The sequence below is a fragment of the Taeniopygia guttata genome, chromosome 31 (assembly GCF_048771995.1).
Source record: "Taeniopygia guttata chromosome 31, bTaeGut7.mat, whole genome shotgun sequence".
NCBI lineage: Eukaryota > Metazoa > Chordata > Aves > Passeriformes > Estrildidae > Taeniopygia > Taeniopygia guttata.
In genome coordinates this window covers 1566192-1578584 of record NC_133056.1, presented here as the reverse complement: position 1 = coordinate 1578584, position 12393 = coordinate 1566192, and the positions used below count along the sequence as shown (strand labels likewise).

General features: G+C 66.5%; 1 protein-coding gene across 2 annotated transcripts; it reads left to right on the top strand.

Annotated features, from left to right (window-relative positions):
- The first annotated feature begins 989 nt into the window (after positions 1–989).
- On the top strand, positions 990–12191 carry MEN1 (menin 1). Of its 2 annotated transcripts, XR_012052327.1 has the most exons (11): positions 990–1093; positions 2519–2967; positions 4880–5088; positions 6568–6696; positions 6814–6854; positions 6939–7026; positions 7103–7239; positions 9180–9294; positions 9649–9813; positions 11076–11814; positions 11917–12191. XR_012052327.1 is itself a non-coding variant. In XM_072920439.1 (10 exons), exons 1-10 carry the CDS (start codon positions 1029–1031, stop codon positions 11535–11537), a joined length of 1860 nt encoding a protein of 619 aa, XP_072776540.1. In that variant the 5' UTR covers positions 990–1028; the 3' UTR covers positions 11538–12191. The 2 variants fall into 2 exon arrangements, 1 of the variants encoding a protein (XP_072776540.1); XM_072920439.1 differs by having other exon boundaries at positions 11076–12191.
- Positions 12192–12393: the final 202 nt, after the last annotated feature.

The following is a 12393-nucleotide window of genomic DNA, read 5'->3' as shown; positions in this document are numbered from 1 at the left end:
TCAGGGGAATTCTGGGATGAAATCGGGGGGAATTTGGGGTGAAACCGGGAGAATTCTGGGGTGAAATCGGGGGGATTTTGGAGGTGCAGTCGAAGGGAATTTGGGTTGAAATCGGGAGAATTTGGGGTGAAATCGGGTGGGATTTTGGAGGTGCAATCGAAGGGAATTTGGGGTGAAATCGGGGGAATTTGGGGTTGAAATCGGGTGGGATTTTGGAGGTGCAGTCGAAGGGAATTTGGGGTGAAATCGGCGGGGGTTTTGGGGTGAAATCGGGTGGGATTTTGGAGGTGCAGTCGAAGGGAATTTGGGGTGAAATCGGGGGGACTTGGGGTGAAATCGGGAGAATTCTGGGGTGAAATCGGGGGGATTTTGGAAGTGCAGTCGAAGGGAATTTGGGGTGAAATCGGGGGAATCTGGAGTGAAATCGGGTGGAATTTTGGAGGTGAAATCGAAGGGAATTTGGGGTGAAATCGGGTGGGATTTTGGGGTGAAATCGGGTGGGATTTTGGAGGTGCAGTCGAAGGGAATTTGGGGTGAAATCGGGGGAGATTTTGGGGTGAAATCGGGTGGAATTTTGGGGTGAAATCGGGTGGGATTTTGGAGGTGCAGTCGTAGGGAATTTGGGGTGAAATCGGGTGGGATTTTGGGGTGAAATCGGGTGGGATTTTGGAGGTGCAGTCGAAGGGAATTTGAGGTGAAATCGGGGGAATTTGGGGTGAAATCGGGTGGGATTTTGGGGTGAAATCAGGGGAATTCTGGGGTGAAATCGGGGGAATTTGGGGTGAAATCGGGTGGGATTTTGGGGTGAAATCGGGGGGGGATTTGGGGTGAAATCGGGTGCGATTTTGGAGGTGCAATCGAAGGGAAATTGGGGTAAAATCGGCGGGATTTTGGTGAAATTGGAGCGATCGGTGAACTCGCGACCACGCCCACCACTCAAACCACGCCCACCACACAAACCACGCCCCCTCACCGCCACACCCCTTAACCCCCGCCCGCCAGGCCACGCCCCCCGCCGCGCTCAGCCAATGGCGGCGCGCGGCGCGCGCAGGCCCCGCCCCTCCCGCCGTGCCCCGCGCCGGCGGCGGCCGCGGTGAGTGGGGGGGGAACCGGGACCGGGACCGGGACCGGGACCGGGGCGGGTCGGGGGTCGGGACCGGCTCTGGGGGGGGGTCCGGGGGTCCTGGGCGGGCTCCGGCACGGGGGCAGCTCTGTGGGGAGGGTCCCGCGTGGTCCCTGAGCGTTTCCGCGGGTTTGGGGGTGCCGGGAAGGGGCGGGTCCGTTCCGGGGGTTTCCCCGGTTCCCCTCCGAGCCCCCCCGGTTTGACCCCCCCCCTCTGCCCCCATAACCCCCCCAGGACCCCCGACCCCTCATTTACCCCCCCCACCCCCCGCTCTGTCCCGGCTGTGCCGCACTGGGACCCCCCCCCCCAAATAAAACCTCATTTTTCCCTGTAAATCCCCCCCGTAGCCCCCTCCCCATTTCCCCTGGGACCCCACCGCTCTGAGCCCCCCAGAACTGCCCCCAGAACTGCCCCCAGCCCCCCAGAACTGCCCCCAAAACTGCCCCCAGCCCCCCAGAACTGCCCCCAAGCCCCTCAGAACTGCCCCAAGTCCCCCAAAACTCCCTCCAGAACTGCCCCCAGTCCCCCAGAACTGCCCCCCAGAACTCCCCCCAGAACCGCCCCCAGCTCCCTAGAACTCCCCCGAGCCCCCCACAACTGCCCCGATCCCCCCACAACTGCCCCCAGCCCCCCAGAACGGCCCCAGGCCCCCCAGAACTGCCCCCAGAACTGCTCCAAGTCCCCCAGAACTCCCCCCAGACCCCCCAGAACTGCCCCTAGAACTGCCCCAAGCCCCCCAGAACTGCCCCAAATCCCCCCAGAACCGCCCCCAGCCCCCCAGAACTGCTCCAAGCGCCCCAGAACTGCTCCAGCACTGCCCCAAACCCCCCCATTCCCCGCCCCAAACCCCCCAGAACTCCCCCCAGCCCCCCAAAACTGCTCCAAACCCCCCCAGAACCCCCTCAAACCCCCCCATTCCCCGTCCCCAGCCCCCCATTCCCCGCCCCAACCCCCCCAGAACCGCCCCGAACCCCCCCATTCCCTGCCCCCAGCCCCCCAGAACCGCCCCAACCCCCCCAGAACCACCCCAAACCCCCCCATTCCCCGCCCCAAACCCCCCAGAACTGCCCCCAGAACTCCCCCCAGCCCCCCAAAACTGCTCCAAACCCCCCAGAACTCCCCCAGCCCCCCAGAACTGCCCCAAATCCCCCCAGATCTGCCCCAAACCCCCCCATTCCCCACCCCAACCCCCCCAGAACTCCCCCCAGCCCCACAGAACTCCCCCCAGCCCCCCAAAACTGCTCCAAACCCCCCAGAACTCCCCCCAGCCCCCCAGAACTGCCCCCAGAACCGCCCCAAACCCCCCCAGCACCACCTCAAACGCCCCCAGAACTCCCCCCAGCCCCCCCAAACTGCTCCAAACCCCCCAGAACTCCCCCATTCCCGCTCCCGCAGGCCCAGCATGGGGCTGAAGCCGTGGCAGAAGGCGCTGTTCCCGCTGCGCTCCGTGGCCGCCGTGGTGCGGCTCTTCGAGGCGGAGCTGCGGCAGCCCGAGCCCGACCTGGTGCTGCTCTCGCTGGTCTTGGGCTTCGTGGAGCATTTCTTGGCCGTCAACCGCGTGCTGCCCACCAACGTGCCGGGGCTGACCTTCGAGTCGCGGCCCGGGCCGGACCCCCAGACCCGTCTGTACTTCCCGGTGGCCGAGCTGTCCATCGTGGCCGCGCTCTACGCCCGTTTCACGGCGCAGATCCGGGGCGCCGTGGACCTGTCGCTGTACCCGCGGCCCGACGGCTGCTCCTCGCGGGAGCTGGTGAGGAAAGTGTCCGATGTCATCTGGAACAGCCTCAGCCGCTCCTACTTCAAGGACCGCGCTCACATCCAGTCCCTCTTCAGCTTCATCACGGGTGAGGAGGGGTCCCGGGGGTCCCGCTCCCAGGGGGGCTCCGAGGGGCTGGCGGGGGTTGTGTCCTTCTCCAGCTCTGGCAGTGCTGGGGGGTCCCTCAGTGCGGGGACCCCTCCCCTGGGGACAGCTCGTGGGTGGGGATGGGGGGTTTGGGGGCCTCTGTGTGTCCCCGTGTCACCTCAGGGGATTTGGGGGGCTCTGTGTGTCCCCGTGTCACCTCAGGGCGGTCTGGGGGCTCTGTGTGTCCCCGTGTCCCCTCTGTGTGTCCCTTTACCCCCCCCCCGTGTCCCCTCAGGGCGGTTTGGGGGCTCTGTGTGTCCCTTTACCCCCCCGTGTCCCCTCAGGGCGGTTTGGGGGCTCTGTGTGTCCCTGTGTCCCCTCAGGGGGGTTTGGGGGGCTCTGTGTGTCCCTTTACCCCCCCGTGTCCCCTCTGTGTGTCCCTTTACCCCCCCATGTCCCCTCAGGGCGGTTTGGGGGCTCTGTGTGTCCCTTTACCCCCCCGTGTCCCCTCTGTGTGTCCCTTTACCCCCCATGTCCCCTCAGGGCGGTTTGGGGGGCTCTGTGTGTCCCCGTGTCCCCTCTGTGTGTCCCTTTACCCCCCCGTGTCCCCTCAGGGCGGTTTGGGGGGCTCTGTGTGTCCCCTCAGGGCGGTTTGGGGGGCTCTGTGTGTCCCCTCAGGGCGGTTTGGGGGGCTCTGTGTGTCCCCTCAGGGGGGATCTGGGGGCTCTGTGTGTCCCTGTGTCCCCTCAGGGGGTTTGGGGGGCTCTGTGTGTCCCTGAACCCCACTGTGTCCCCTCAGGGGTGGGGATGGGGGGTTTGGGGGGCTCTGTGTGTCCCTGTGTCCCCTCAGGGCGGTTTGGGGGGCTCTGTGTGTCCCCGTGTCCCCTCAGGGGGGTCTGGGGGCTCTGTGTGTCCCCTCAGGGCGGTTTGGGGGGCTCTGTGTGTCCCTGTGTCCCCTCAGGGGCGGTTTGGGGGGCTCTGTGTGTCCCCTCAGGGGGATCTGGGGGCTCTGTGTGTCCCTGTGTCCCCTCAGGGGCGGTTTGGGGGGCTCTGTGTGTCCCCTCAGGGGGATCTGGGGGCTCTGTGTGTCCCCGTGTCCCCTCAGGGGGTTTGGGGGGCTCTGTGTGTCCCTGAACCCCACTGTGTCCCCTCAGGGGTGGGGATGGGGGGTTTGGGGGGCTCTGTGTGTCCCCGTGTCCCCTCAGGGGGGTCTGGGGGCTCTGTGTGTCCCCTCAGGGGGTTTGGGGGGCTCTGTGTGTCCCCGTGTCCCCTCAGGGGGGTTTGGGGGGCTCTGTGTGTCCCCTCAGGGGGATCTGGGGGCTCTGTGTGTCCCCTCAGGGCGGTTTGGGGGCTCTGTGTGTCCCTCAGGGCGGTTTGGGGGCTCTGTGTGTCCCCTCAGGGCGGTTTGGGGGCTCTGTGTGTCCCTTTACCCCCCCGTGTCCCCTCAGGGCGGTTTGGGGGGCTCTGTGTGTCCCTGTGTCCCCTCAGGGTGGGGTTTGGGGGCTCTGTGTGTCCCTGTGTCCCCTCACGGGGGTTTGGGGTGTCTGTGTGTCCCCTCAGGGGGATTTGGGGGCTCTGTGGGTCCCTTCAGGGGGATTTGGGGTCTCTGTGTGTCCCCGTGTCCCCTTAGGGGGATCTGGGGGCTCTGTGTGTCCCCTCAGGGCGGTTTGGGGGGCTCTGTGTGTCCCTTTACCCCCCCGTGTCCCCTCTGTGTGTCCCTTTACCCCCCCGTGTCCCCTCTGTGTGTCCCTTTACCCCCCCGTGTCCCCTCAGGGTGGTTTGGGGGGCTCTGTGTGTCCCTGTGTTCCCTCAGGGCAGTTTGGGGGGCTCTGTGTGTCCCTTCAGGGGGATTTGGGGGCTCTGTGTGTCCCCGTGTCCCCTCTGTGTGTCCCTTCACCCCCCGTGCCCCCCAGGTACCAAGCTGGACAGCTCGGGCGTGGCCTTTGCCGTGGTGGGCGCCTGCCAGGTGCTGGGGCTGCCGGACGTGCACCTGGCGCTGAGCGAGGACCACGCCTGGGTGGCCTTCGGGGCCGGGGGGGCCCAGACTGCCGAGGTCACCTGGCACGGCAAGGGCAACGAGGACAGGAGGGGACAGCCCGTGCAGGCCGGGGTGGCCGAGAGGGTACGGGGGGCGTGGGGGGGCAGGGGGACATGGGGACAGTGGGGACATGGGGACAGTGGGGATGTGGGAGGGGTTTGGGGGACATGGGGACAGTGGGGACAGTGGGGACAGTGGGGACATGGGGGTGGTCTGGGGGACAGTGGGGACATGGGGGTCATGGGGACATGGGGAACATGGGAGGGGTCTGGGGACTGTGGGGACATCAGGGTGGTCATGCGGGTCAGGGGGACAGTGGGGACATGGGGACATGGGGGACGTGGGAGGGAACATGGGGACAGTGGGGACATGGGGGTCATGGGGATATTGGGGACACAGGAGTGGCCATGGGGACAGTGGGGACGTGGGGGTCATGGGAACATGGGGGACACGGGAGGGGTCTGGGGGCAGTGGGACAGTGGGGACATGGGGGTGGTCAGGGGGTCAGGTGGACAGTGGGGACATGGGGACATGGGGGACGTGGGAGGGAACATGGGGACAGTGGGGACATGGGGGTCATGGGGACATGGGGGACACAGGAGCGGTCTGGGGACTGTGGGGGCATGGGAGGGGTCTGGGGGTCATGGGTACAGTGGGGACGTGGGGACATGGGGACACAGGAGGGGTCTGGGGGCAGTGGGGACATGGGGGTGGTCAGGGGGGTCAGGGGGACAGTGGGGTCATGGGGACATGGGGACATGGGGGACACAGGAGGGGTCTGGGGGCAGTGGGGACATGGGGGTCATGGGGATATTGGGGACACAGGAGTGGCCATGGGGACAGTGGGGACGTGGGGGTCCTGGGAACATGGGGGACATGGGAGCGGTCTGGGGACAGTGGGGACATGGGGGTGGTCAGGGGGGTCAGGGATACAGTGGGGACATGGGGGACATGGGGGACACAGGAGGGGTCTGGGGGACATGGGGACATGGGGGACATGGTGGTGGGGTGGGGCAGGGGGACACTGGGGACATGGGAGGGGTCTGGGGGACATGGGGACAGTGGGGACATGGGGGACACGGGAGCGGTCTGGGAACTGTGGGGACATGGGGGTGGTCAGGGGGGTCATGGGGACACTGGGGACACTGAGGAGCCCCTGGGACAGGCAGTGCTGGCAGTGCAGCAAGGGGACACAGGTGGATGTGTCCCCGTGTCCCCTGTCCCCTGTCCCCAGAGCTGTATCTGGGCAGGGGGCACAGGTGGATGTGTCCCTGTGTCCCCGTGTCCCTGTGTCCCCAGAGCTGTATCTGGGCAGGGGGCACAGGTAGATGTGTCCCTGTGTCCCTGTGTACCCTGTCCCCAGAGCTGTATCTGGGCAGGGGGCACAGGTGGATGTGTCCCTGTGTCCTTGTGTCCCCATGTCCCCCGTGTCCCCTGTCCCCAGAGCTGTGTCTGGGCAGGGGGCACAGGTGGATGTGTCCCCGTGTCCCCTGTCCCCAGAGCTGTGTCTGGGCAGGGGGCACAGGTAGATGTGTCCCTGTGTCCCCTGTCCCCTGTCCCCAGAGCTGGCTGTACCTGAAGGGCTCCTACCTGCGCTGCACGCGGCACATGGAGGTGGCGTTCATGGTGTGCGCCATCAACCCGTCCATCGACGGCCACACCGACAGCCTGGAGCTGCTGCAGCTGCAGCAGGTGTGGGGCAGCTGTGGGGCAGCTGTGGGGCAGGGCTGGCTCAGCTCTGGGGCAGCTGTGGGGCAGCTGTGGGGCAGCTGTGGGACACCCCCACATCTCTCCTTGCTCTCCCCGCAGCGCCTGCTGTGGCTGCTCTACGACATGGGGCACCTGGACAGGTGAGAGGAGCCCCTGCCCCACCGCGGGGCTGCCCCCCAAGCTGCCCCGGGACCCCCCCAAGCCGCCCCCCGCCTGCCCCACAGGTACCCCATGGCGCTGGGGAACCTGGCCGACCTGGAGGAGCTGGAGCCCACCCCCGGCAGACCCGACCCCCTCACCCTGTACCACCAGGTGGGACCGTGGGGCGGTTTGGGGGGGCTCGGGGGTGTGGCCAGGTGAGCTCAGGTGTGTCTGACCCCTCCCCCAGGGCATCCACTCGGCCCGAACCTACTACAACAACGAGCACATCTACCCCTACCTGTACCTGGCCGGCTTCCACTGCCGCAACAAGAACGTCAAGGAGGCGCTGGAGGCCTGGGCGGACACGGCCACGGTCATCCAGGAGTGAGCGGGGGGCTGGGGGGGGACATTGGGGTTCTGGGGGGTCTTTGGATCATCCAGGAGTGAGCGGAGGGCTGGGGGAGATGTTGGGGTGCTGGGGGGGATATTGGGTCATCCAGGAGTGAGCGGGGGGCTGGGGGGGACCCTTGGGTGCTGGGGGGGCCCTTGGATCATCCAGGAGTGAGCGGGGGGCTGGGGGGGAAAATTGGGGTTCTGGGGGGCCCTTGGGTCATCCAGGAGTGAGCGGGGGGCTGGGGGGAGATGTTGGGGTTCTGGGGGGGTCTTTGGGTCATCCAGGAGTGAGCGGGGGGCTGGGGGGTGACCCTTGGGTGCTGGGGGGGACATTGGGTCATCCAGGAGTGAGCGGGGGGCTGGGGGGGAAAATTGGGGTTCTGGGGGGGGTCTTTGGGTCATCCAGGAGTGAGCGGGGGGCTGGGGGGCAACATTGGGGTTCTGGGGGGGTCTTTGGGTCATCCAGGAGTGACCTGGGGGCTGGGGGGGACACTGGGTCATCCAGGAGTGAGCGGGGGGCTGGGGGGTGATATGGGGGTTCTGGGGGGATCTTTGGGTCATCCAGGAGTGACCTGGGGGCTGGGGGAGGAAATTGGGGTTCTGGGGGGGTCTTTGGGTCATCCAGGAGTGAGCGGGGGGCTGGGGGGGACATTGGGGTTCTGGGGGGGCCTGTGGGGCTGGGGGGGGTCCTTGGGGGTGACCAGACCCCCTTTTTGGGGGTGGGGGTTATATCCCCCCTGTGCTCCCCACCCAGGGTTGGGTTCTTGGGGTCCCCCCGTCCTTTGTGGGCCTCGTGTCCTCCTTAGGGGTCCCCACATCTCTGGGGCAGCCCCCCAAGCCCCGTGTGCCCCCCAAGCCCCCTGGGGCAGCCCCCCAACCCCCCTGGGGCAGCCCCCCAAACCCCATGTGCCCCCCAAGCCCCGTGTGCCCCCCAAGCCCCGTGTGCCCCCCAGCCCCCTGAGCCAGCCCCCCAAGCCCCGTGTGCCCCCCCAAGCCCCCTGGGACAGCCCCCCAACCCCCGTGGGGCAGCCCCCCAAGCCCCATGTGCCCCCCAACCCCGCTGGGGCAGCCCCCCAAGCCCTGTGTGCCCCCCCAGCCCCGTGTGCCCCCCAAGCCCTGTGTGCCCCCCAAGCCCCGTGTGCCCCCCAGTCCCATGGGGCAGCCCCCCAAGCCCCTGGGGCAGCCCCCCAAGCCCCGTGTGCGCCCCAGTCCCATGGGGCAGCCCCCCAAGCCCCGTGTGCCCCCCAAGCCCCATGTGCCCGCCAGCCCCCTGAGCCAGCCCCCCAACCCCCCTGGGGCAGCCCCCCAAGCTCCGTGTGCCCCCCAAGCCCTGTGTGCCCCCCCCAGTCCCATGGGGCAGCCCCCCAAGCCCCGTGTGCCCCCCAACGCCCCTGGGGCAGCCCCCCAAGCCCCGTGTGCCCCCCAACCCTCATGGGACAGCCCCCCAAGCTCCGTGTGCCCCCCAAGCCCTGTGTGCCCCCCAGCCCCCTGGGGCAGCTCCCCCAGCCCCGTGTGCCCCCCAGTCCCATGGGGCAGCCCCCCAAGCCCCGTGTGCCCCCCCAGTCCCATGGGGCAGCCCCCCAAGCCCCGTGTGCCCCCCAAGCCCCGTGTGCCCCCCAAGCCCCGTGTGCCCCCCAACCCCCCTGGGGCAGCCCCCCAAGCCCTGTGTGCCCCCCAACCCCCTGGGGCAGCCCCCCAAAGCCCTGTGTGCCCCCCCAGTCCCATGGGGCAGCCCCCCAAGCCCCGTGTGCCCCCCAAGCCCCGTGTGCCCCCCAACCCCCCTGGGGCAGCCCCCCAAGCTCTGTGTGCCCCCCAAGCCCTGTGTGCCCCCCAAGCCCTGTGTGCCCCCCAAGCCCCCTGGGGCAGCCCCCCAGCCCTGTGTGCCCCCCAACCCCCTGGGGCAGCCCCCCAAGCCCCGTGTGCCCCCCCAGCTACAATTACTGCCGTGAGGACGAGGAGATCTACAAGGAATTCTTCGACGTGGCCAACGACGTCATCCCCAACCTGCTCAAGGAGGCGGCGGCCGAGCCCCCCCCGGGGGCTGAGGTGGGGCCTGGGGACCCCCAGATTGGGGACCCCCAGATTTGGGGACCCCCAGATTTGGGCACCCCCAGATTTGGGCACCCCCAGATTTGGGCACCCCCTGATTTGGGGACCCCCAGATTTGGGGACCCCCAGATTTGGGCACCCCCAGATTTGGGCACCCCCAGATTTGGGGACCCCCAGATTTGGGCACCCCCAGATTTGGGGACCCCCGGGTGGGTTTGTGAGGAGGAGGAGGGGCTGTGTGTGTGTGTGGGGGGTATTTTGGGGGTCCCCACTGGCTCTCAGTGTGGCGGGGTAGGGGTGTCCCTGCCCCCCCACGCCCTCGGGGGTCCCCTCTGACTCGGGGGTCCGCAGGGGGCCCCCGGGGGTCTCCCAGCCCTGCAGGACCCCGAGTGCTTCGCTCACCTGCTGCGCTTCTACGACGGCATCTGCCGCTGGGAGGAGGGGAGCCCCACGCCGGTGCTGCACGTGGGCTGGGCCACCTTCCTGGTGCAGTCCCTGGGCCGCTTCGATGGCCAGGTCAGGATTTTGGGGGTCCCCCGGGGCGGCTGGGGGGGCCCTGGGGGCGGGGAGCCCCTCCCGTGTGCTGCAGGGGGGCTGGGCCACCTCCCCCGGCCACTGCCTTGGTGGTTTGGTGGCCCGGTGAAGGGTCCTGAGTGGGGTCTGGGGTCCCTCATCTCTTTTTTGGGGCGTCCTGAGTAGGGTCTGGGGTCCCTCATCTCTTTTTTGGGGGATCCCCAGAGATTTGGGGGTGTCCTGAGTGGGGTCTGGTGTCCCTCATCTCATCTTTGGGGCATTCCTGGGGGTTTGGGGGGGGGTCCTGAGTGGGGTCTGGGGTCCCTCATCTCATCTTTGGGGCGTTCCTGGGGGTTTGGGAGGGTCCTGAGTGGGTTCTGGGGTTCCCATTTATTTTTTTGGGCATCCCTGGGGGTTTGGGAGGGTCCTGAGTGGGTTCTGGGGTCCCTCATCTGTATTTTGGGGCATCCCTGGGGGTTTGGGGGGGTCCTGAGTGGGGTCTGGGGTCCGTCATCTCATATTTGGGGAGTTCCTGGGGGTTTGGGAGGGTCCTGAGTGGGGTCTGGGGTTCCCATTTCTTTTTTGGGGCATCCCTGTGGGTTTGGGGGGTCCTGAGCAGCTTCTGGGTTCCTTCATCTCTTTTTTGGGGGATCCCCAGAGATTTGGGGGGGTCCTGAGTGGGTTCTGGGATCCCCAGAGTTCTCTTCGGGGCATCCCTTAGGGATTCAAGGGGACCTGAGTGGGTTCTGGAGTCTCCACCTCTTTTTTGGGGCATCCCTGGGGGTTTGGGGGGGTCCTGAGTGGGGTCTGGGGTCCCCCATCTCTTTTTTGGGGCATCCCTGGGGGTTTGGGGGCCTCCTGAGCAGTTTCTGGGTTCCTTCATCTCTTTTTTGGGGGATCCCCAGAGATTTGGGGGGGTCCTGAGTGGGTTCTGGAGTCTCCACCTCTTTTTTGGGGCATCCCTGGGGGTTTGGGGGGGTCCTGAGTGGGGTCTGGGGTCCCTCATCCCTTTTTTGGGGCATTCCTGGGGGTTTGGGAGGATCCTGAGTGGGTTCTGGGGTTCCCATTTCTTTTTTGGGGCATCCCTGGGGGTTTGGGGTTTTTTGGGGGTGTCCTGAGCAGGCTCTGGGTTCCCCATCTCCTCCTGGGCCATCCCCAGAGATTTGGGGGATCCCGAGTGTGCTCTGGGGTCCCCTAAAAACCTCTGGCCAGGTGTGGCGGGGGTGGTCTCCACCCCCTCCCTGAGCCCCTCCGTGTCCCCCCAGGTGCGCCAGCAGGTGACCCTGCTCTCCGAGGACCCCACCCCCCCCGAGGCAGATTTGGGGGGTCCCGAAGACCCCCGCGATTGCCGCCGCCGGGGTCCCCGCCGCGAATCCAAACCCGAGGAGCCGCCCACCCCCAAAAAACCCCCCGAGCGCCGCCCGCCTCCCCGCGCCCCCCGCCCCGAGGAGACCCCGGCTCCCCCTCCCCAAACCTCCCCCGCGCCCCCCGCGCCCCCCGGGCCGGCCCCGGCCGTGCCCCCCGCACCTCCGCCGGCGGGGCCGGTGCTGCGGTTCCGCTCGCAGAAGATGCGCGGGATGAAGGAGCTGCTGCGGGCGGCCAAGGTCAACTCCAGCGCCATCAAACTGCAGCTGACGGCGCAGTCCCAGGTGCAGCCGCGCCGGCCCCGCGCCCCGCCGGGCGCCTACCCCCTGCCCTTCCTCAAGAGACCGAGGAAGGGCTCCTAGAAAACCCAAAAAATCCCCAAATCCCTGGGAGATTCAGTGCCCCCCTGCCCTTCCTCAAGAGACCACGGAAGGGCTCCTAGAAAACCCAAAAAATCCCAAAAGGGAGCCCCAAAATATCCCCAAATCCCTGAGAGATTCAGTGTCCCGCTGCCCTTCCTCAAGAGACCATGGAAGGGTTCATAGAAAACCCAAAAAATCCCAAAAGGGAGCCCCAAAAATCCCCAAATCCCTGGGAGATTCAGTGTCCCGCTAGCCTTCCTCAAGAGACCAAGGAAAGGTTCCTAGGGAGCCCGAAAAATCCCAAAAGGGAGCCCCAAAAAATCCCCAAATCCCAGGGAGATTCAGTGTCCCACTGCCCTTCCTCAAGAGACCGTGAAAGGGCTCATAGGGAGCCTGAAAAATCCCAAAAACTGTCCTAGGGACCCCCAAAAACCATCCTAGGGAACCTCAAAAAATCCCAAAAGGGTGCCCCAAAAAATCCCCAAATCCCTGGGAGATTCAGTGTCCCGCTGCCCTTCCTCAAGAGACCAAGGAAGGGCTCCTAGAAACCCCAAAAAATCCCAAAAGGGAAACCGAAAAATCCCAAAAGGGATCCCCAAAATATCCCCAGATCCCTGGGAGATTCAGTGTCCCCCTGCCCTTCCTCAAGAGACCGCGGAAGGGTTCATACGGAGCCTGAAAAATCCCAAAAGGGAGCCCCAAAAATCCCAAAAGGGATCCCCAAAATATCCCCAAATCCCTGGGAGATTCAGTGTCCCCCTGCCCTTCCTCAAGAGACCGAGGAAGGGCTCCTAGAAAACCCAAAAAATCCCAAAAGGTAGCCCCAAAAAATCCCCAAATCCCAGGGAGATTCAGT

Excerpts from the sequence above, each read along its gene's own strand:
- MEN1 (XM_072920439.1), top strand. The coding sequence starts at position 1,029 with ATGGCGGCGCGCGGCGCGCGCAGGCCCCGCCCCTCCCGCCGTGCCCCG. Across the intron at positions 6,697-6,813 it reads AGCTGCTGCAGCTGCAGCAG|CGCCTGCTGTGGCTGCTCTA; the intron begins GTGTGGGGCAGC and ends CTCTCCCCGCAG. Across the intron at positions 7,240-9,179 it reads ACGGCCACGGTCATCCAGGA|CTACAATTACTGCCGTGAGG; the intron begins GTGAGCGGGGGG and ends GTGCCCCCCCAG.